The 23,999-nt window shown below is 38.1% G+C and overlaps 1 protein-coding gene across 2 annotated transcripts in view; it reads right to left on the reverse strand.

Annotated features, from left to right (window-relative positions):
* Positions 1-539: 539 nt before the first annotated feature.
* The window catches only part of MID1 (midline 1), a 140,608-nt gene continuing 117,148 nt past the window's right edge, over positions 540-23,999 (reverse strand). For both annotated transcript variants that reach the window (XM_066313863.1, XM_066313864.1), the window contains exons 7-10: positions 16,565-16,708; positions 8,088-8,249; positions 5,914-6,121; positions 540-4,323 (exon numbers count right to left, since the gene is read on the reverse strand). In XM_066313863.1, coding sequence (XP_066169960.1) covers positions 3,975-4,323; positions 5,914-6,121; positions 8,088-8,249; positions 16,565-16,708 — 863 coding nt within the window. In that variant the 3' untranslated portion in view covers positions 540-3,974. The remainder of the gene's footprint in view (positions 4,324-5,913; positions 6,122-8,087; positions 8,250-16,564; positions 16,709-23,999) is intronic.

A 23,999-nucleotide genomic window follows, 5' to 3' on the forward strand; every position in this document is an offset into this window, starting at 1 on the left:
AGATTTACTGTGGTATTAAATAATATTTTAATGGAATCTTCCACAGTCCTTCATGGTGCTATAAATGCTGGCCATCTCAAAATGAACTGGTTAATGAGCTGACAATTTAATTTGTGCTCTCAGTAGTGTCCTGCTGCGTTTTCTAATATGTATTAGAAATATATACTATATTTCTAAAGAATATAGTGTTTGCAGTTAAGACACAGGACTAAAACAGATAATGCACGCTGCTGTTTAGTGACCTACTATAGGTTAAATAATAAAGAATGTGTTTTCACCTGTACTTGCAGATTTCCTGCCTTTCACAGTGTACCCAGACCTGAGAGATTTTTATGCTTCCTACCTTTGGGACTCTCTGCTCACTGAGAGTCTTTGTGGAGCAATTGAAAAATGGGATGCCCAAAACCAATAAAAATAAACTAATGGCAAAAAAAGCAGCAACTTTATTGCTCTCTGAAAGCCAGCAATGAGAAAATAGAGTGGACTGCAGACAGTCTACTAAATAATTTATGACATGTAGCCCATTTCAGATTTTTTTTTTCTCTATTAGGTGTGCATTAACACATAAAAGTCAAACACATGGAAAATCTTACCTGGTGTCAGAGAAAAATAGTCCCCACCCTTCCATTTTCTCAAGCTCAACACTACTCTGAGCTGGTACTATCTTCTAAAGAGATTGTGTTATTGTTTGCTCTAATTCTGCTGAACCCCAAATTGGGTTTTAAGTACACTTTTGAAACAATCATTACACCAACACAGGCTTTATCTACCATTTTCATTATTTGCATCTCAGCAGATAATTCATCAAAAATCTGCATTTGTTAAACAGAGCATTACACAGTGTCACCTCATTCCTTGTCACAAAACTTAAAAAAAAAAAGGGAAAAGCCATTATCTAAGGCTGCATGCTATATTAAAGTACCATGTTTTATTTTTATACAAGGATTCCTTTTCCCCCAGATTTCAATTCATTACTATGGACCATGCAAAATGCCACAGACCACAGAAGCTACATTTTCAAATGGAAGTTTTTATTGATTAATCAGGCATTGAATCAAGTATTGTAAAATAAACAGATTTTGTTTGTTAAAAAATATCCAGAAGAATACTGTTCGTAGCAAACTTGCTTCCTCATTGTCATACAGAATATGCAACTGTCCAAGAAACGAGCAAAAAAGGAACACCTGACTAATTGCTGCCACTTGGTATGTGTATATACATACGTGTGTGTATACACAAATTACACACTGTATTTGTGCATATGCTGGTGTGTGTATACCCATACATGTGTGTACCTATATACACAAACATTTATGCACAAAGAGTACTGACTGAGTTAATATGACATTGGAGAAATGTGGCTTAGCTCCAAATGAAGTATTCTGTGTTAAAATAAAGATGATTCAGCAAGGTCTGTAGATAACAGACCATCCTTTTTCCATTGGCCAAAACCACAATCTTTCTTCAGACTCATGCTCTGTCTTTACAATGAAAATACGTGAAATCATTTGGGACCTCTCCAAATTCATGGTATTATTTCCATCCAGCTCAATCTCTGCCAGCATTGTATAACCAAACACTGAGCAGTGCTTTCAGTTTATCCACTAATGAAATCAGCTTCTAGATCTAATATTTCTTGCAAAAGAGAAGATACACAACCTCGCTACATGTACTTTGGTAATTCACTCTTTCATTTTAGGCAGAAACTTGGCAATAACCCTAGAATAAAAGTTCTTTCTTTATGCATCCTGTTATCATTGCTTTGCATCAGATATCTTCCGTCAACTGATTTTTAAAATTTTCATACCATATCAGCTAGCTCCCAAACATCCCAGACCAGATCATCTGAGCATTGTATATCAGCTTGTACCAGTGATATTTTACTCAATTTTAAAATGTAATTCTTGGGGACTGATTTACATTTTCATTTCTGAGGGTATACATGTCTTGATTATTAATGACGCTAAGATAAACACTGAGGTTTGCTATATGCACACACTTTGCCTGTTTATGTCTACTCAGGAAAGTTCAGTGGCTCCTAACTGTGAACTATGAGATGTTGCCCAGCTGAAAATCATTCTGTCAGCAATGTACAGCTAGATTTTTTTCAATTTAATTCAGCAGTTAGCAGGGCATGCAAAGGGAAATCAAAGAAACATGGAATGGCATTTATTTTCTATTAAAAAAAACCCCAAAAACAAATGGGCATGTACATATTCTCCTTATCTTGTTCAAAAATTTTTGATATAATCATAGGGCAAACTGTAGTAGAGCTTTGTACCTGGAGAATCAATATTTAAAAAATCTGAAGCTGAGCTTGGGGCCATTTTAGTTTGGACCCATTACTGAACAAAGTGCATTAAGGCATCTTTTTCAAAAGACACCTAAAGCATGGTTTTAAATTACTGAGCAAATCTTTAAAGCTGATATTCAATTTATCTTTTCTCTACACAGGCAGATTTTCACCACTTGCATAGTAACAACAAAACACTGTAAGAAAACCATTCTTCAAAGTTGTCATATGCCTCAAGCATCTCCCAAAATGATCATTTATACATATGTATTGCAATAATTACAAAAAGCGTCTATCTGTAAAGAGAAAGAAAAAAAATGCACCTGATTCAGCTCTGAGATAAAGTACATACAACCTCTACTGCCTTCAATGAAGCTTTTTTACCAACACCAAAATGAACATAGGGTCTCCCTATGCAGATTTCTACTGCTGCTGAGAGCTTACTCTTTACTTTTCATTCACAAAGTGAACTGTGCTTTCCCATACAGCCTAGGACAATGATAACTATGAGCAAACTCCAGCTGCAGTGTTTCTCCATACAGCACATGTAAAACAGATTTCCTTGCTTTGTTATAGACACTACACAGTGTATGACAATGAAACATTTGTATTTAATTTAAAACCAACGGTAAAGTGGCGCATGTCTCACTTCCGAGTTGCTGGCTGGGCTTGCTATGCTGAACCTTGTAAAATCAGCAATAAGCATTCACATGTCTACCATCAGAACTGCGACATCTTCTATTACAATCAATCCTTAAATGATGCCGTGCTCTATCAAATTAGTCTACAATCAGACCTTGGATTGGCTGTTCTCCTCCAGTGTTGCTGATTCTCAGAGATGGTATCGGTCTTCCACATCCTCAGTGATCCTATAATGTTTCCCAAAGACGAAAGCGAAGCAGTGGTAGATGGGAATATTGCCATCAATAAAATAAATCACCAGATGATTTATCCACTCACATTTCTAGGAGATATTCCACATGTTTTTTATGAACTGAGAGAGCACTGCCCTGTGAACAGAAGTAAATTAAACTTTATTCTTTTGCTGTGTTGGCAAGCTTCACTTCCTCACTTGCTTATTTTTGTTCTTTTGGTCTGCACGTCCCCTGTGCAAAGTAGAAATTGGGAGATCTTGCACTCAACAAGGCTGGTAATGAGACCACTCGTCCAATTTACTGCTCGTACAAGTAAATCCGGCAGTATACTGACTTGTCCACTATGCAGTTTTCATCTTTCCAATTTGCTGCTATTGTCCACTGTAAAATAAAATTATTCAAAAGGCTGATGAAACTTTAATTAACAGGACCACCAATGTGCAAAAAAAATTCCCCCCAAACAACAAGAAGTCATTTCCCAGGTGTCCATACTAGGCTTTTACTTTTCTCTCTTTTTTTTTCTATTTTTATAAATAATTTATAAATCTTCCTGTAAGAGATGAAATACAAAACCAACCAAAGAAAAACAACTAAAAAAAAAAGAAGTTCTAAGATATTATTAAAGCCACTTCTTGTCCTTCAGTACAAAATGCACAGGAAGGGATTTTCTCTCCTTATCAGTTTTGCCCAAATTCGGCAGCATTGTCTGGGATGCCACATGGATCTGCCAGCTCCGGGTAAGCTCCTGGTGGCATGGCCTGGCCACCCTGGGAAGAGATGTCATCCTACCTTTTGGCTTCTAGCAGTCACGCGAGCTGCTCGGAGGAGTCTAGGTGGTCAGGGATAGGCAAACCAGTTATAATGGTCAAACATTTATTCCACACCGTGAACGTGGGGCACACTGGCTGGCCGAATGTAATGTCAAAAGTGTAAAGGTGTAGGGAGTTCAAAGCATCATAAAAGGCAAGGGAACCGTTGTCATAGTCCAGCAAAATCCCGACCCGCCGGAGGTGAGGCGCGGGCTCGATGGGGATTTCTTTGCTGTTGTGCCTCACCACCCACGTGTTATTGCAGCGGCAAAGCACCCAGGAGGCAGAGTTCTTCCCAATCCACTCATGCTTTGGGGCTGACTTGTAGGAAATACCAATAGCATACCTGCAAAACAAAGGAACATCTCAAGGAAACAAAGGCTTCCTGCCATTTTGTCTCTCATGAAGTCACGTGTTAGCCCAGAGGATTAGCTGCAATGCGCACGCCTCTTGCTGATCTGAGTTAAGCTCTAATTGAATGATGTTTCACCACAACATCTGCACAGGCTTAATTAATGGTTTTCCCTGCCTCTCTTTTGGTTCTGAGGTCAGGAAAACTCATAGTATTTTTTCTAGTTTGGTGGCCATGGCAATTTTTTTGAGGGCTTGCCTCTGGTACTGAAAAGGAAGATTGTTGCATACTCAGCAACATAAAGTTTAAATCACTGGACCTCAAATTTCAATTTCCAACAGATGAATACAGAGGAATTAATTGATTTTAAAATACAGTGCTATCTGTCAGCTAATCTGATCTCTCCTTGCTCCTTTAATACATGGCCCTGAAGAAGGAATGCAAGATTAAAAATCAAAGAACACATTAAACATCCTCCCTCCTGCCCACGCTCCCCCCCCCCCCTCCCCCCCCAGCATTTTGCTATTTTCAAACATATTTTGGCAGATGTTAGTGTGGTTTTCAGATTCAAATGAACATTTTTGAGACTGGGTTTCAGGCCAAGTTAAGCAACTGTAGGTGAAGACATTTGCTCTGCAAACCATAATTTATGGCAAGATGTGCAGGGCAAAAGGATTGTGAAAATGTTCTCATTAATGGATACTGAGGAAAAATACCTGATTTGTCATCTATAACAGAATTTTAAAAGTTCCTCACGTTCTTGAGACACTGCAGCATTTGTCGGACTTTCAACCAACAGAGATTAATGTGCCAGAAGATTTTTCTTTCCCATTCCTTAGCACTGCCACAGACAAGCAGCATTTTACTTCTTTGAGACAGTGGGAAATACCTGAAGACCCTACTGATTTTTCCACTCCATTAACTTTCATCATGATGTCTTTGGATACCAAAGGATAACATCTCTTCCATTGACTAAAGGCCCCCTGAAATACAGCCCTGTATGACACAGAGGATCATTCAGAAGTGAAGGAAAACAGTCTTCTGTTTCCTGCCCCTTGCTTCATTCCCTGGGGCACAGACCTACAGCGCTGCTGCTTCATGTCCCCTTCACAAAAGCAAATCTGACCTCTGCCCCTGTTAAACTGGATCATCAAGTTGTCCTCAGTTTTATTTATTTTTTTCATAGTGAATGACAGAAAACCTTTTACATTTAGTAGAGAAGTGATCATATTTATAAAGTTATCTCTGTGTAAACAAGATGAAACTTTTTGATCCTTCCAATTAAAAAAGAAAATCTTGAAATACACTGTATGTGGGTTCAAAAAAACAACCAACCCCAGCTGTGGAGTAGAAGTCCTGTGAAGGCTGCTAAATACAGAGATCCATAATCTGACAGATTTATTTCTGGAGTCTAAAGGTGCTGGAGATTGGGAAACTCATCTGACAAACTATTTGAAAATACATTCTTGGCCTGCTCATACTGTTCCTGATATCTCTGCTACTGGTCTCTTATCAGAGAAACTGTGCCAGTACCTGTGTGGTGGGAACCAGTGATTCCTTTCATATACACTTTTAGATACATACCATGTACTCCCACTTATAACCACTTCCCAGTAATGCCGCCCGCTGTCGATGAACACGTTGCCAGCTACCCCATAGCTCCCTTGGCTGGTGAATCTCTCTGGTGTGTGACTCTTTTTGGATGATGTTTCATCCCGTTCCACTGTCAAGTTATCGTGAGACACTTTCAATTTTCTATGAGCAGATTTGGGGTCCAGTTTAAATGGCTGACCTGGAGATGCAGAGACAAAGATGACAGAAGAATAGTTTGGCTTTGATTTTTAAAAGAAGAGCGGATTAGCAAATGTCTAAGCCCACAAGATGACATAACCATATTAATTTCCTCCTCTCAAGCATTCTTGAGACAGACTAACCTTTCCTGCTCCCTGCAAGCTAGTTTCCATTGCATTGTCAGTTTACTGTCAACTTCATTGTGCACTGACTTCCCCGTGTCGATAATCCCTGAAAAGAGCCCTGCATAATCATCACGTCCATTATCTCTGACCTAGAGGTAACCAGAATACTCTAATTCTTGCATGTAATTGAAACCAATATACATGCTAATAAAGGTCTGAGGGTTGCTTTTTTCACAGCGTATTAGATTTAGAATAACTTGTGTCCTATTAATTCTCTAGGGATAAAGCTCCGTAATAACATCATCATTCCTACAAAAACTATGATTTCAAATCCCACAAAATGAGTTTGAAAATAGGAAGCACTAGACTTTTCTCTTTTTTCACTGACAGCTTTATTTGTAAGAAGCACAGTCAACAATTCAGGATTGCTTTGGAAGGATGCCCATGTGGTGCTGGATACTGTGCATTAAAAGGAAGGAAGTGAACTGTAACTTAGTCCAAATAATATGGTGCAATAACATTACTCAGGCTGTTGCTCTTGGCAAATATATTCGGCTGTAGCATAAGGTTTGTAGACAATAACAGGAAGCTTTTTGGTAAACCAAACCTTGTAGATATATAAAGTCCACCACAGTTCTGACAGGCTTGCTCATTGTGTCAGAAAGCAGAACGATCATTTACCTCCAACAAGAGACAACTAGAAAAGTACAACTTCACAAGTGGTCCAGAAAAGCACTTTTCTCTTCTTACTGTCTCTCATATCAAGGATAAAAAACATGCAATCAGAAAATTTGATGGCATGCACAGAAAATTTAAATTAGATCTCTCATGAAGCCTGTGTGAGGCACCAGCACAAGTACTTAAAAATAAGATGTAGACTGTTCAGGGATATCTACTTTTTCAATGTGCATTTAGCTACTTATTATGACCAAATATAGAATTAACCCATTGGAAAGTATTTGGGTACTATTTCTTACTGCCTGACAGCAGTAACATAACCTCCTGCCTGCCTTTCTAACTGCTTAGTAGCCTTTGTGTGCTGGAACAGTATCTGAAGGATGTCTCTCTGTATAAAATTGTGTCTGGTTAATAGCAAACAGGAGGAAACCAGGAAGGTGTACATGCTATTCTATTCAGACTCCTTCTTGCACTACTCAGTATCACCCCTCTTCAAGCACCCTCCCCTACAATAAGCAGGTTTCAGAAGATCCACAAATCCCAGTGTTTCCTTTCCAGCCCTCAGAGCTGCCCATGATGACTACATGACTGAGGGATTAGCTGGGGCAAGAGGAAAAAAACAGCTGAAAACTAGTCCTAAAATTGCTATTCTACATCTGCTAATAATTTGAGTAACCATTGTTTTTTTTGAAGTGGGATCTCTGACTAGTCTACCACCTTGCTGAACTCCATAAAAAATGAGGGCGTTGAAGGTAAGAAGTTTTCCAATGTCCTAAAAAAGACATAATTTTGGGGGATAAAATTAGACTAGCAATTATCTGATGAACACTACACAAAAATAAATGTTTTACTGCAAACATAAGAAAAGTTTTTGCTTTGTAAAGAAAAAAAATAGAGAGGATATTAAAACAAAACTACAAAAGAGTATTTTCAACCATTTCACATATGATGGCTTCATTCCTATGTGATATTCCCAGTGACCAAACTACAGATATATCTCTCAAATAAAACCCAACATATTTTCTGCACTACAGAAGACTCATGCAATCTTGAATTATGTTAAAGAGTTGAACTTCTCCATTCTCTTGTATCTTCCAAAGGTCAGACCTAAAAAGGAAGGCCAGAAAGGAGAAGGCCTTGTGCATCCTGATCTCTGTTACTCACTGTTTGTCTTGAGCTTGCCAGGCTCGCTGCTCCGGCTGCCAGCCTGATTGATGGCCTTGACAATGAAGATGTACTTCGTGCCACTCTGTAGCCCGTGCACTGTGTAGTGGTTTTGTTTGATATTAGGAACAATCATCCAGCTGTCGGCTGAGTTGCATAAACCTGCAATTTTGAACAGAGATCATCAGTCATAACACACAAAACACCTTGTAACAGAGGGACATTCAGAGTATTCCCAGGCACCCAAAGACCAATATAAACTTTGCTTCTGTACCTTTTAAAGTGTTGTTACATTTACTGAGCCACTACTTAAAGGCGCTAATTCATTTTATCAACCCACAGCCAAGGCACCTTTTAAATTCTTGCTATGTGAAGTGAACCATAAAAAGTGGGCATTTAAGAAATGGCTCAGTGGAGACACTAGCAGTCTGAGATTTTTCATATCCCAGCACAAGGCATTCTTTATTGCTTAAGAACTGGAGGATTATGGAGATCCCATCAATCTACTGTTTGGATTAATGAACTCAGTTTAAACCTCAGAAAATGAACATACGCGGTAATGCCAGAAGGGCTGGGGAGGCACCTTTGCTGACAGTCCCCAGGTATGCATTCTTCAGAACATGAAGCAAATCATGAGAGGCCAAGCAGGGTAGAGCATGGGCTTCAGGGAAACCTTTGGCTCTTGCACTTCAGACTTTGCCAGAAAGTAATCTAAGCCAGTAAATTTAATGGATGCAACTTTTTGATTTATGTCCTCATGCTGAGATGCCAGCTGGGAAAGACCTGGAAAATTTTCCATTTATGAACCTTTTTTGGTTTATATTTGATTTACATTTGATGCCTACCACAGAGGTATAAGACACAGCGAGTAGGTAAAATAAGGGAGTACCAATATCATAAATGAAACAGGAAAATACCCTATTAAAATGAACTTTTAAATCTACATAAGTTTTTCCTACTGTGATATAAATGCAATGGCAGTCAATCACCTATACATACAGCTCCATCACTGTATATTTGGGAGACCTCCTGGTCTAATGGATTCTGCAGCCTCTTATTGTAGATGTTTACATAAAGAAAGTTTTAACATTTATGAAGAGTATATTTATTCACAACATTTTATATGGTTATACAGCCAAAAATAGATAGATACAAGTGGAAGTGTATGCATGTGTGCACATGCGTAAGGCTGGAAAACTTAACAGAGGAAGGCTTGACTGGATTAGGAACCTGACAGACTTCTTGGCTTCTGTCTTCACTGGGCATTGAGCACATTATGGAAGCTGTTATTATTTACAGACAGCTTTCAGCTTTTAACTAATGTTCTACCTGCAAACCACTCATGAAGACAATCTTTTAGAACTCAGTAGTAACTCGACTCTGCATATCAGACAATATGAAAACTTTATGCAACATAAAATTTAAAGGTTACTGGTTACAAAAGTTGGATCTGTGACACAGGTATGCAGAATTCGTGGCCAAACTGTGAGATTCCTTCCCAATGTGATATGTGCTTTTCATAATAAAAGATCATTAGAAACAGAATTTAAATTCTAAATTTCAGTCTAAGTATTATGAAGTTTGGGTCTCAAAATTCTCTTGCGTTACAAAGCATTTTTGAGAGGCAGGCAGAGCAAAGATTCATCCTGCTGTGCAAATGGGTAACTGTGGCACAGTTTCAGGTTGGATTCATACTATCTTGACACCTAATGGATTAGCATTAGCATTAGGCATGAGCTAGAATGCCTAACCTATTTTTCTGGATTCTGAGGAAAGGCAGGAATCAGTAAGTAGTTTATTTCACATCCGCAGCTGTGAATACCCAACACCCTACCAACCATAAATGCCTCTCTCTTCTTGTCCACAGAGGAAGCCTAGGTGACCAGCATAGGTGAGATCTCTAATTTCAGGTATCTAAGATGCATTGAGATGAGTCATCCATCTGTAGATTATATATATATTTATATACACACATGATTGTATAGAACAATTATCTGCCTTTCTTATGAAGAAAAACAACCCCCCTTTATACCCCATGGTAACCCAAACTGGGCCCAGCACTTCTGGTGAACTGCTTAAAGCAACATCCGTCCGTGTCTTCTCTCACTGAGCCATACACACCAAATTGTATTTATTTTTTTGGCCATGTGTGAATGGGTTTCCTATGAGGAAGAAAAAGAAAATAAGGAAGCAGCTTCCTGACATAAAATATTTCACTGACTACTCAGAGGAAATCTCATCTTTTCCCAGTTTGCCACAGATATTAAACACATACTTTTGTACCTGAACTGCCACACTGATTTTGCATTGAGACCATCCCTTACTGAACTCATAGAGGCTATTGCAAAATAAATTGAAGTACATTAAAATAAAACAAAATTAAGCACTGTATTTAAAAGGAATTCAGTATGATCAAGGAATCTTTAACTAAGATGCGTCTGATGGGATGCCAACATATGACAATAAGCGGGATGGATACAGACAGGGTCCTAGAAGTGCCTTCTCTGACCACAACCACACTTTAAAAGCAAAGTTCTGTGGTATGTATAAGCCATATATAAAATGACCATTATGCAGACACAGAAATGCCCAGAGTTTTGCTAACTCATCTTGAAACTAGTTTTGCATTATTCACTACAGCTCTCTAATGGGCACATTTATAAGACTTGCATTACACTTTCTATGATACCCTCCAGTACTGTTGCATTGCTATGGGTGTCCTCTAGAGTTCATCCCCTCCTCCTGGGTATGTGGATTATTATAAACACCCAATAATCACTAAAAACCTTACCTACCCTAAACTCTCTGCACAGCCAATACAGAGAGTCAGAAAACTACTGTTTGACCTGACTCATGTTCTAGAAGAAAGCTCTATCCTCCTTGATGACAGAATACATCTTAGGTTTCTTTTTTTGTCCTTCCACACTTAAGCATCTCAGACTACTGATGTGCAGTAAATGTCGGTTACTTTGCTTGACAAACCTTGTTGTCTCAGCAAGCTCAGCTCCTGCCTGTGCACCAAGGGGCTCAGTGATATGTTCTTGTGCTTTCTGACTGTAAGCTCTTGAATAACAGGCTTTAAATTGTACTTTGATTCAAGAATCCTGGTAATGAAGTATTGATGATGCCAAACTACAAGCCCAAACTCCTTCAAAAGGGAGAATAGTTATTAGTGGAGCCAAGTTAAGCTTTTACGTATGAAAGAATAATTTGTCACTGCATCAAAGGAATTTTAACTCCAGTTATGCCCTGTCAGGACAGTCTTTCTTCTCTGAATACAAAAGAATATGATTAAGGAAGTTCAGGGAAATGAACAAGCAGCCTGATCACACAGGCATCCAGGGGAAGTGTTTGCCCTCTCAGTTCCCTGCCGGTGGCAGCAGGTGAAGTGGAAAAGTACACATCTCCTCACTGGCGCAACAGCAGGAGCCAAGGTCTCCTATTGTACCCGCTCCTAATCCAGGCTACATTCAGGTTTCTTGTTTCAAAAACCCAGGGCTTTTACAGGGTTATGCAGATGGTAAAACAATGTATTTTAAAACTGTAGCCTACAAAAATGAAGAGAATTTAAATTACATCCTGGAATGGTGCAGTGAGCACAGTGATGTCCATACAGGATGTTTTCAAAACAAGTTTCTCAGAGTCTGGAGGTCATAATTTGGAAAGCTATTTCCCTGGTGTTGGCTGTTGATGCACTTTAAAAAACAGATGGGAAAAATCCCAACGTGTAAATACTCCTAAAATTTACACTGATAGATTTTAATAAAATATGTTTTCTTGAAAACTGGAAAAGGAGCACAAAAGTAATGGGAAGGTTATTTAATATCTTGAGTATTTTAATTATTGTAAAATATTTTATTTAAATAAATTATTACCAATTCAAATTGGCTGAGCAAATAAGGTAGGTGAAAGTAACAGATAGTTCTCCACCTCCACTCTTCACTCCCATCTGAAAAAAATATATATATATATGCTGGATTTCTGCAAAACATTGCTTTTTTAATACATTCTTTTTATACTTTTAAAGATGCAGAAGTTTTCCTGGCTTTATCCCAGATTTGTTTTGTGCCATTGAAGATTGTCACTAAAATCTCTAGTAGAAATCTGTAGACAGCAAGGAATCTGTTTTTATTAAAATAAAACTTCCAGAAAGAGGCAAAGTCTAGAATATTAAAAAATAATTGGTGAATCATAAATTCTTTGTTTTTTGTGGAAGCTTGGGCTCCTAATTCTTAGGTTCTTCCAAAAGCTTCTATCCTCTCTCAAAGGGAGAGAAGTCCCATAACAGTGAAAAGGTTCTGACAGTCCTACACTGCATCCTTGACAGTGTGATATTATAGAAATTAGACTATATAACAAATTTACGCTGATTTCTTTTCCAGGTAAGAGAGAATGATTTACTTCTTTTTGTCAAGAAGGGAGAAGTGTATTTTTCCTGAAGAATCTTGTATCAGAGCTACAGAAAATTTTGAACCATCCTGAAACACACTATAACAAATCCATGATGTTAAAAAAGGGCATACTCAATGAATACTTGGAAATCTATTGAAATGGGATAATGAAATTATAATGCATGTTAGTTAGCTAGTGACAAAGTAATTTTAAAAGCTTTTACCATATTCAGATTGCAGGTGATTAGCTGCCTCTCAGAAATGCAAATGTACAAATGGTATAACTCTGAGAACTACTGCTTCAGTAAAAGCCTACTTAATCTAAAGTTCCCTATTGCTCTTATGCACAGAGCAGGTCTGCCAAGCATTCAATAGCCAAGAAGTTTGGCCACATTTGGAAATAATCTTTCCTGTATGAAATAGGATTCAAATGAAATACTCTATCTGGACCTCGGCCATCAAATGTTAACTTTCCAATTTTTCAGTTAATAAAAAAGAATATAGTTGATTATGTTGGATAGAAAATATACTAAAAAAACATAGTATTGCTTGTTTTTGTTACTGAATTCTTAGCAATCTCTGGATGATATATGCCTCTGGTGGGGGAAATGTTCTGTGAGTGGAAAGTGCAGTCAGGCTGGCTATGTGGTTTAAGAAACAGATTCCAAAATAGCAGCCTCCATTAGCACGGTAGGTGGGTATGTATGCAAAGTGATTCCTATTGTCTCAAGGGAAAAAGCTTGTTGGTTTAATGCAGTACTCAAGTTACTCCCTGGTGACTAATTCATAGCTAAAAAAACACAGAACTGAAGTCAATCTATGACCCTGTTTACATTATCTGCTACATGCAACACACAATACCAATGAAAATTTTTGGGAAGTGACAGAGAAATAAAAATGCAGTTATGTGCAACAGCATGCGTATGCCATAAATATGAAAAATTTTTTGCTAAACCAAAGTCTGAAACAGGATTTAAAAAAAACCAGAACACAAGCCTATCTTCATTTCATTAAAACCTGAAGGCTGCAGTGCAGCACCTGCTAATGCCACTTACAGCATTAACAGCATAGCTCTCGGTGTTCAACAACACTACCAAGGTACGCTGTGATATTCTAAGAACAGCCTAGGAGAGCCATTTGTTACAAGTGTGATGTTAAATCCTTCTGCAGGATCAATAATATAATGAAACAGAGTGAATAAACATCCAAGCAGTGTTCTGAGTAAAATCAGGATGGGATTGACAGGGCAAGAAGAAAAGGTCTCAAGTTGTACCAGGGGAGGTTTAGATTGAATATTAGGAAAAATTTCTTCATGGAAAGGCTGGTCAAGCATTGGAACAGACTCTCCAGGAAAGTGGTGGCGTCACTTTGAATACATTCCTGAATGTATTCAAAAGTCATGTGGATGTGACATTCAGGACCATGTTTTAGTGGTGGACTTGGCAGTGTTAAGTCAATGGACAGACTCAGTGATCTTAGAGGTCTTTTCCAACCTAAGTGACCCTACGATTCTATGATGTTAGTGGGCAAATCTCCAGTACCAGTATAATTTGGAATGACATGGGAGAGTCTTACATTTAAGAAATCTAGGCAGATTTGTAGCATTTTGGCAGGAAGATCACCACTGGAGGTGTTCAAGCTCATATGAAATAATGAGATTTTGAAAAAAGCTTTACAACATTTAGAAAGACCTTTTACATTTACTTACACATGTATTTATTTAACTTGAGTTAACATTATAGCGTTCAAATAAAACAGGATATTTGCATAAGAACTAGCTCTATTAAAAAAACCCCAAAACCAAAAACCCAAACAAAACAAAATAAAACCCAAAAAAATAAAAAAGGGCACCATTCTTTAATTTCTTTCTACTTTCATTTAAGATTTTCAGAGCATTTTCTAAACAAAGTTTCTTACAGTTTCTTCTTTGTTTTCTCTTCAAAGTTTTAATTCCCTATTGTTGCAAAGTGATAATATGAAAGTTCAGACTGCATACTGAGCACTTCATGCAATGCTTGAAAATTATATTGCATCCCTGAAAGCAGACTTATTGATACATGTTTTGCAGATCAAAGCTTTCACCTCCACATGGGAAACCTACAGTACAGCCTAAAATAGAAATACCTTGTTATTTATTCATTAGTAAGCAAGGAGTAAAATCCCACATCCCAAGGCTGTGGAAATGGGACACCATTTGCTGCTGCCGTGTTCATACATAATGCCAATAATTGACTTGCACAGCATAATGCCACAGATAAAAATGGACTAGAAAAGAAGCAACACACTAGTTTATCATTAAGTCCTCTCTGCTTGGTAGTGATTCATCAGGGAAGGTTCTCCTTCCTTATCTACCTTGCTTCAATTTTGGCAAAATTACTATTAGACTTTTTTATTATCCAGATTGCTCAGATGTAGAAGCATGTGTTGAAATTTATTTGGTCTTTCCAATAACCTTAAATTTTGCAGTGTGTTCTTCAAAAATCAGACTCCTAAGGGAAATACTAAATGTAGGTTTTGACAAAACAATCAAACTTTCAATAATCTGTTTTCTTTTTTCAGTCAGTCCTAAATACTGTAATATGTTCATAGTATGCTACTTTAAAAAGGTATTAAGCTGCCAGCACATGAATCCTCAGATGTCCTTTCAGATGGTTTGGAAAATAAACTCCTGCTCAGTGAATAAGAAGATGAGGTGCACACAGTAACAGAGGAGTCAGGGGGGGAATTTGGCTCAGTACTCAAAGGTGGCATAGACTGTACCATTATTCCGCTGGCATAAAACATGTAAACATGCCCACAGCACTGATTTTCACCAAAGTATCTCAACAAATTTTCTTCTTAAATAAAAAAAAAATTTGCAAGACAAAAAGCATTTCTGCACTGTTGCATAACTAAGCCATTCTATCTCAGTGTGTGGCCAGGGTATTTGATGGTGGGGAAAGATGAGGGCGTAGAAAGGTTTCAAGGAACAGGGAAAGTACACACCGATCATTTCTCACCTTGCTCTCCCAGGCATCAGCAACTTACAGCTCTGGGACTTCCATTGCACTTCATTGCACTCTCTGTGTATTTTTCTTGAACTCAAAATCACCCTAACCCTCTGTGGCCATGAGTTCCCTATCTAAATATGTGTTGACTTGGACAAACTCCACATTTTGATTGATTTGGCTCATCTCAGAATCCTTTTTAAATAAAATAATTATGTGTCAGTTAGCTGTATTTCCATTAAATATGCAGGGACCAGGAAAAAGTTGAATGACTTCTCCAAATTCATAATCAATTACCCCAATAACTGAAGAACACTGAATCCAGAAACGTTGACTTCCCAACCAAAGATCAGATAATATATATTCTTTTTTTCTGTGAGGAGTAGTTACTTAACAATAAAGTAATCCAAAATCTAATAAGTAAATTCGGTCATTAAAGAAAGTCACAGATTCAAAACATATAGTGTACTCATAAAAAATGTGCTATAACAGAAAATATACTTTATTTGCTAATCTCATTTTAAGTAAAGCCAAGTTACCGTACCAATTGTTGTTCTACTGATGTTTTCTGACTTAATCTGTAGTTCACTGAGACCTATGCTTTGTAGCCTTGAAGACAATAAAAATCAGAGGGAAGGACTTGATCTGTATTCCAGACAAAGGTCCAGATGTCAAGTTTATGTAAATGACAATGCGGCTGCAGTTCTAACTAATGACCAGTTCAACACAGGCTCCCATGTGCACACTGTCTGAGTGAAGACTTTGAACTTGCTACACCTGCAAAAAGGGACTTGGGACACAAGAGACAAGCCTTGTTAATATAGACAATACTTGTAATGGGTTTACTCTTCGAAAGTTCCCAATACATGGCACTGCCAGAAAAGGCACAAGAAATTCTACTGGAAGTAATTATGAATTTCAAACCCTTTAAAAATCACTACTGGATTGAAAATTTTGGCTTTAAACATTTCTAAAAAATATTTTTTCCTTTTTTTTTTTTTTTTTTTTTCTTGACATACGAGTATATTTATTTTTAAAGACACTCACTTTACATAGAAACCACAAGGGAACAACAAGACAAGGGAAGTTTTATACTCACTAACAACGTTGGCTTGTCCAGTGAAGATGGTGTACTGCAGCTCGTACGAGACCACACTGAACTCGTCATCTGAGGTCCAGTGCACAGTAATGGTATCATAAGAGGCTGTACAGAGCTCTTCTCGAATGGTGGGTGGGTTGGGAGCTGTGACATGCAACACAGGAGGCAAAATCAGTGAAGTATTCCCCTTCTCCCCTGAAATTAGGGGATGTAGTTGATGTAGCAGATTGTAGAGACATCATCCAACAGACTTTTCAACAACTCTTCACTAATTCCAGTACTAACTTTGACTGTTAATTAACTATTACGAAGGAATTCTTAACAAAAATAAAACCACCTAGGAACTCCATATTTTGAAAATCTTTTGTATTAAAGTAGCTTTTTTTTCAGATGCCATAGAACAAGTGATGTATCAGTGGTGGCATTAGATGGATGCAATGACAAGCTACTTTTTCTAAGATTGTTCTGATCATTTCACCAAACTTATCAAAATTTCTCATTTTGCATGTCAAGAGGGAGAGTCAACACATTTCACTGTTGACTTGAAAGCAGTGTTTGCTCAGCCTATCTTACCAGAGATTGCCATAAGTAGTGGTGTGCTGGTGCGTCCTTCCTGGCGCCGCTCTAGGCTGCACTATGATCTGTCATTTATTAGCAACACAGTTTTAAAAAATGTAATTTTGGGGAAGCTCCTGGCACCTATACTTTCATGCTTAATTTTCTCTTCTCTCCATTTTTATTGATCTCCTAGCTATCCTTTCTAATATAGATACATATATACATATACAGATATATAGACACAATTCCTGTTGGTTATAAAATTCACATTTTTCAGCATTAAAACAGAGTTGTTATCATATCATACATAATGACTGTATGAATATTACAAGAAAACAGTCACCTAGGAGCCCTCTGTCTCTCTTTTCTTTTCTGATCAACAGGCAAGATCTTTGTGGAGCAAGATATACAATCTTTTCCCATACTAATACATGAGCTTTGTTTTAAAAACCTACTGAAAGAAATGAAACTTGAAGCAAATTATTGGTGTCTAAATTTTCTTGTTTGCAATCTTTAAAAAGCCAAACACCTAAACGACAAAGAAATAAATCTCTCTTTGAAAGACTGAGGGATCTTCCTGCATGCTTGTCTCAGTGGGAGCTTCATTCCAAATCATCTTCCCTACAAGCCACATCATGAAAAGAAAAATCTCAAATCCTTGTGCTTTAATAGTGTTGCTCCCAGCTGTCACAGAGCGAAGGAGGGCACTCAAGCTGAAACAAGCAAACTGTATCTGTATTAAAGGAAATGTTTGTGTGGTTTTTTTTTTTTTTCTGTCAGCTCTTTAACCTCTGATAGCCACAAATAACAGCCTCAAAATATCCCTTTGAAGGAATTCCACCTTTACTTTTGCAAGATCTTATTTTTATGAAGCATCTATTTTTTTTTTCCATCAAGAATTCTTATAGATCATATCTCTGGCTTACTGGTGTATGTTACCAAGGATTAAAGTGCAGACAGGTTCTCAAGCAGCCTCTTTCAACCAAGGGGCATAAGGAAAAGTTCAAATGTGTTTCATGATACGACCATGTGCTTTTTTTTTTGCCTTTTTTTTTTTTTTTTTGCCTTTTTTTAACTTGTCAGAGAAACCCTTGGGACAGAAGGGTATTAATGAAAAGAAATAAAAAAGAACTCAAATAAGAACAGCAATCTGTGAGAAGAATATAATCAAAATGTGAGGAAAAAAATGGTCCACAGTTTTCTAAAAAGATGAATGGAAATATCAGCTATGTTTCAAAAATGCATCTTGTAGAACAATCACTGGAGGTTTTAAATTTTTTTTTCATTCCTAGCTGGGGCCTCATTTCAATATTTTGCCTGTCCTTCAAAGGCCAAACAAAAAATGGAACAAGTGTTATTAACAAATATACAAGTAGATCCATTTCTATTTGTCTGATGGTGTTCAACTAAAGTTTTCTTCTGTCATCTCCTGCACCTAACAGCAAAATATTTTACTTGGGAAATGTACTTGCTATTCTTTCAACACAGAAAATTAATTTATGGAAAGCAAAAATTACTGAAGGTTTAATTAACTGTAAACTGCATTTCAATAACACCTGAGCATCTTCAACTCCTTTGAAAACTGCATCCTATGTTTGCTCTTTGTATGCACACCTGGCATTATAGTTGGAAATCTACAGGTCTTCATGTAATTAAAATGTCTGAAAGAAATTTGGCCTAAGAAAGACATATTTTCCCTGGCTCTTGTGATTAACTCACACTCACCTGAGACTATACTGCATGAATTCAGCTCTTTGTCAACATTCATTTCATAAACCACTCAGAATAAAACAAATACACCTGCTTCTCCTACAGAAAGGCAAACAACTCTACATTCAGATGCTTTGTTATGACAAAATAGCAAGCAGTCTGACTGCCAAATTCATCATTGCACAGTACATGCTACTTTAGAGAGTGTAAATTTGCAATGCAGCTAAAGAGCTTGACCTCAACCAGTTAGCCTCTGTATTGCATTTGGTAGTGTGTGATTTGGTTATTGAATTCACCAGAGCTTGGTGCCACAGGGAAACCTCCTCAAAGACTCCAGTGGTCTGAAGGCTGCACCACCAACTCACCTTCCTGACTCTGGTGTTCTTCACCACCACTGCTCCGGAGGGGAAGCCCAGCATGCTTCCAGCACAGCAGTGAAGACATAATGCACCTCCCCATAGAGGATCAGAGCAAATATCTGGGGCTGGTAACTGCTTCAGACACTCAGACTTTCATTCATCAGTGTTTGTGAATCAACATGCTCTCACAAGACAGAAAAATCATTGCTGAAGGCTGTTATACTTAATTTTGATTTAAAACTGAGTAAACACACTTAAATAAAAGTCAGTAACCACACCTAAAATGTCTGAAAGGCACTAATATTAAAAATGAATTTTCTTAAATTTGCTCTCAGGAGTAACTAACCTCACAAACATAACTACTCCCTTTCAACCCATTTAGGTTAACACACTTTCCTTTCTGTGTCATCTGCATGGCTTTTACTCTGAAGCAGAATGAATGGCTCACAAGGTCTACACACCTGAAGGACAGTTTACGGATGCTGCCACCTGTCCCTGGTGAATTCCAGCATTAATACAGTGCCTCCTGGGTGCCCATTGAGATTCTATCTAAATCCTCTCAGCACAGGGTCACAGAGATTGAATAAAACCACCTCAAAATCATTTTGTTTGCTCAGTTTCTCTCTCCCTGCTGTCATGAAGTGATTGACTTTGTAAACATATGGATTTTGATATTGAATATCAAGACCTAATAGAAGACCAAAGCAATCTGCTTGAATTAATGGTGCTAGAAATATCTATATTGCTGGTTTAACTGAGAGGGAGTTGCTGAAGCTGCTCTGAACCTCTCTTTTAGATATTCAGTACTGATTGCACCTTGTATCATGACAATCAGCATGGAGGAATAGGAAAGGCACAATTACACCAGATGTAGATACGAATTTTGTGTACTATTAACTTGTCATGTGTGAGTTAGTACCAAGGACTTGGACATACATACAAACCATCTCGACGTAGTCCTTGGGAAGACCAGGACCACTCAAAACCAACAGAATGAGAAGAGATTGCACCCAAACCATGACACTGAGCATTGTCTGGAATTGGTCTTTGATCTTTCAGTGTTGAAAGAGTTAAACAGTAAGACAGGTTGTGAAGAGTTTCCAGAGTGTAGTTGTTTCTGTGTGAAAAAATTGCTGGCATATGCTAGGCAATACATATTTCTTTGTGCAGTCATAGGTGAAGTGATGGATGAAGAAAACTTATCATTGTTTCAGATGGGATTTCTGAAGTAGGGCAAACTGCAAGGCCAAAGAATGGATGTTCCTGCAATTGATTTCAAAGTATTGAGACACAAACCAAGCATTTTTGATTCACAACGAACAAAACCAGTCCTTATGACAGTAATACTGTGCAGAGAGTTTGCAAGTCATATGTATTGCCTGGATCTAGCTAGATAAATGTTCAGAAAAAGATGTTTTCCAGATGAAGACCTTGAGCAACTGTTAAGATAAGAATGCTTTCAAAAGACATCAAGGCTATATATACAGAGAATAGAATAGTGAGATGAAGATTAAAAGTATTGTTTTAATATACTGAGCTTGATATCTCAATGTCTGGCTGGCAACTTTCAGAAAGATATCAGAGATTTTATTTGGATAGCAGAAGCTTTGGACAGACATCTACATAAATGATAAGCACAAAGTAGTTAAATTTATTTCTTCTATAAAAAATAGCCTAGGAAAAAAGAAAGATGGGGTTGGGGAGATGAAGGATGAAGAAGATCTGACAAATATATTGGGAAGAATCAAAGGAGAAAAAAATCTCCAGGAGACAGTCAATTGTTTCAAAGGCAGCTGAAAGCAGAGATAATGAAGCTGGAATTTAGGCTTTGACATTTTGTTCAGATGCCGTGCAGATGATAGTCATAAGGTAGGCTTCTTCCCTTAATTCCCAGCATAGATCTATGACTAAGATGTACAAATGGTCTTTGTTTTACTTAACAGTGAAACGTGATAAAAGTAAAGCCTAATTCACTTTGTCACAAAGTGTTCAGTTTATGATCTATGAAAATTCCATACAGCAGTCTGAAAGGAGTAATAGAAATATTTCTGTGGAGTTTCCAGACAACAGTAGAGAATAATCAAATGCATTTTACTCTTGGGATTTTATATTTATGTATATATATATATATATATCTCCCATATAAACCTATATACATATATTTACATAAATGTATTTTAACTATCTGCATTTGTAGCATTTTATGCTCAGAAAATTTGGACATGAACTTTGCATTTTGCCACTGCAGCCACATGCTATTTATTAATGTGAAGAAAGGCCACTTAGAAATGTTTTTCATTGGGCATCAAGGGCAAGGATAAAAAAGATTTGTTAGGAAAAATCCAGCTAAAATGCTTGATATATATGCAAGTTTCCTTAGGCTGCATTGTGAGCAATTTTTTTAAGACTGTGGGAGAGTTAGGAAAAAGGCAGAGAAGGAGCTAAGTAAATGACACAGTCATCATGATGGATTGTAGAAAATATCTTTGTAGCAAGACAACCCTTCATTTTGGTACAGATATAACCTTTGTTTCCTGCCGTGTACAGCAATTAGGTTGATAATTCTGACATATGATGTACAAAAGAGAGAAGACATGAAGGATGCAGGAACAGACTGCTAGACAGAATTCACCTCATTTAACTCTACAGATCTAAACCACAGCTATCTGCCTTTGAATAAGTATATCTATCCTCTGTTTGGAGACAATTGGGAGAAAGAGGCAACTCCAGAATGGAGTCAACTGCCTTGATATATGTGCCTCAAAATCACACACACACATACACACAATCACTGGGTTGGACGTGACCTCCTCCATCATTGAGTTCAACCCAGCCCTAACACCTCAACTGAACCATGGCACCGAGTGCCACATCCAGTCTTTCTTTAAACACATCCAGGGATGGTGACTCCACCACCTCCCAGGCAGACGATTCCAGTACTTTATCACCCTTTCTGTAAAAACTTTTTCCTACTATCCAACCTATATTCCCCTTGGCGCAGCTTAGGACTGAGTTGGTTATTTCTCTTCTTCAACCATAAAGGAAGATGAGACTAATTATCTTAGAGGTAGATTGCTAGATTAGGGCAAATTAATCTGGTTTTGTTTTAATACTTCCTTTCATTTCCTTGGATTTTTTATAAATTTGGGGTGAAGGCTCAACATGATGGCAAAATTCCTGCAGGTTTGGAGGGGCAGACACCCTAATATTTCACTGGCACTGTATAAGAAGCTGAAGTTGCTCTTATCACATTATTGTTGTGTTTCATTTACTTGAATATGTGTTAGACACTGATTGTATTCATCTGTCACAGAGTGATAAATTCCTTGCAGATACAATTTCTCTTTTAAATATGGCAAGAACCCCGCAGCTCCATCAGGCAAGACTGCTGCTGCCCTCTGCATGCACCCAGTCTTGTGCTTTTCAGTATTAATCTATTCACTATTCATAGAATCACAGAATCAGAGAATACTTTGGATTGGGAGGAACCATTAAAGGTCATTATGGCCCAATCTCCAGACAGAGAACAGGGATAGATTTGGAGTTCTGTCCAAGTCAACCTTGAATGTTTCCAGGGATGGGAGCCTCTCTGGCAACCTGTTCCAATGTCTCACCACCTTCATTTTAAAGATTTTTTTCCTTATATGTAGTCTGAACTTACCCTCCTTTCATTTAAATTCATTACCCCTTGTCCTTTCTCAATAGACACTACTAAAATGTTTCAAGTGTTGAAAGACCAAAATGATGTCTTCTTGGAGCCCTCTCTTCTGCAGGCTGAACAACCCTAACTTTCTCAGCCTTTCCTCTGAAGAAAAGCCAGAAGCCAGTCCTCTGGTTGGAAAAGATAATGGTTGGCAATGAGGAGACTGCACCCTCTCATTCTCCTGAACTAACAAGTATATCCTTTGAAAACTGGGACAAGTGAATGGACCCGGGAAGCGTTTTTCAATGCTTTTTTAACAGTGCTTTGTGCCTTTCATTGCAAATTCTTGCTGCTAACAGCAGATGCTTAAAGACCCTGCAAAATAAAAACCTACCACATCTCTTCTGTTTTCAATTGAGCTGGAATGAATTGTTCTAATTCTGGCATTGAAATCAAAACACCCTAAATTACAGTAATTTGTTTCTCTTTGTTAGTCATTGTACACTCAGAGACTGCACATTACTCAGGCTTTCAGTAAGGGTCTAATCCTGTGGGCTTCCTCAGGCCAAAGATCTCAGTGGGGCGAGGTGGGGCTCTGCTGTGTGGAGAATCCACCCCACAGCCTGGCTCAGAGCACACTGCATGTTCTCCAGTTCCAGACACTGCCAGATCCTCCAGTTCTGTGATGGAGGAAATACACAGTGTCACCCACATGAGAAAACATCTTTCACTGCTGAGCCTGTGATGCTGATTGCTTGAAGAGCTTCTTGTTGCTCATGAGAACTCTGCCAGGCAGCAATCTGCTGCAGCAAGGAGGCAGCCCCAAGAGAGAGAGAGTAACACCTGGAGCATCCATCTCCTGGGAAATAGAGTTTGGTCCCTGCTTTCCCTCCTCTGGCTGCTCCAGGCTGAGTTCCAGCTGTTCTTTCATTTCATTCTGCTGCAGTGGCTTTTAACCATTTCTCAATCCTACTTCCTCACACTCTGGTGTTGAAGTATGCAAGGACAGGAGGTAGGAAATGAATCCCAGTTGTTTAAAGCACGCTTCCTGGAGCATTCTGGGGCTCCTGGAGGCAATATATTCAAGATTAAGAGGGAGAGTGTATTTGGTTTATGTAACAAGGTTTTGGAAGTGGCTGGGCTGCAAGGGTTATCTGTGTCAGAA

Source organism: Sylvia atricapilla, chromosome 2, assembly GCF_009819655.1.
Source record: "Sylvia atricapilla isolate bSylAtr1 chromosome 2, bSylAtr1.pri, whole genome shotgun sequence".
Taxonomy (NCBI): domain Eukaryota; kingdom Metazoa; phylum Chordata; class Aves; order Passeriformes; family Sylviidae; genus Sylvia; species Sylvia atricapilla.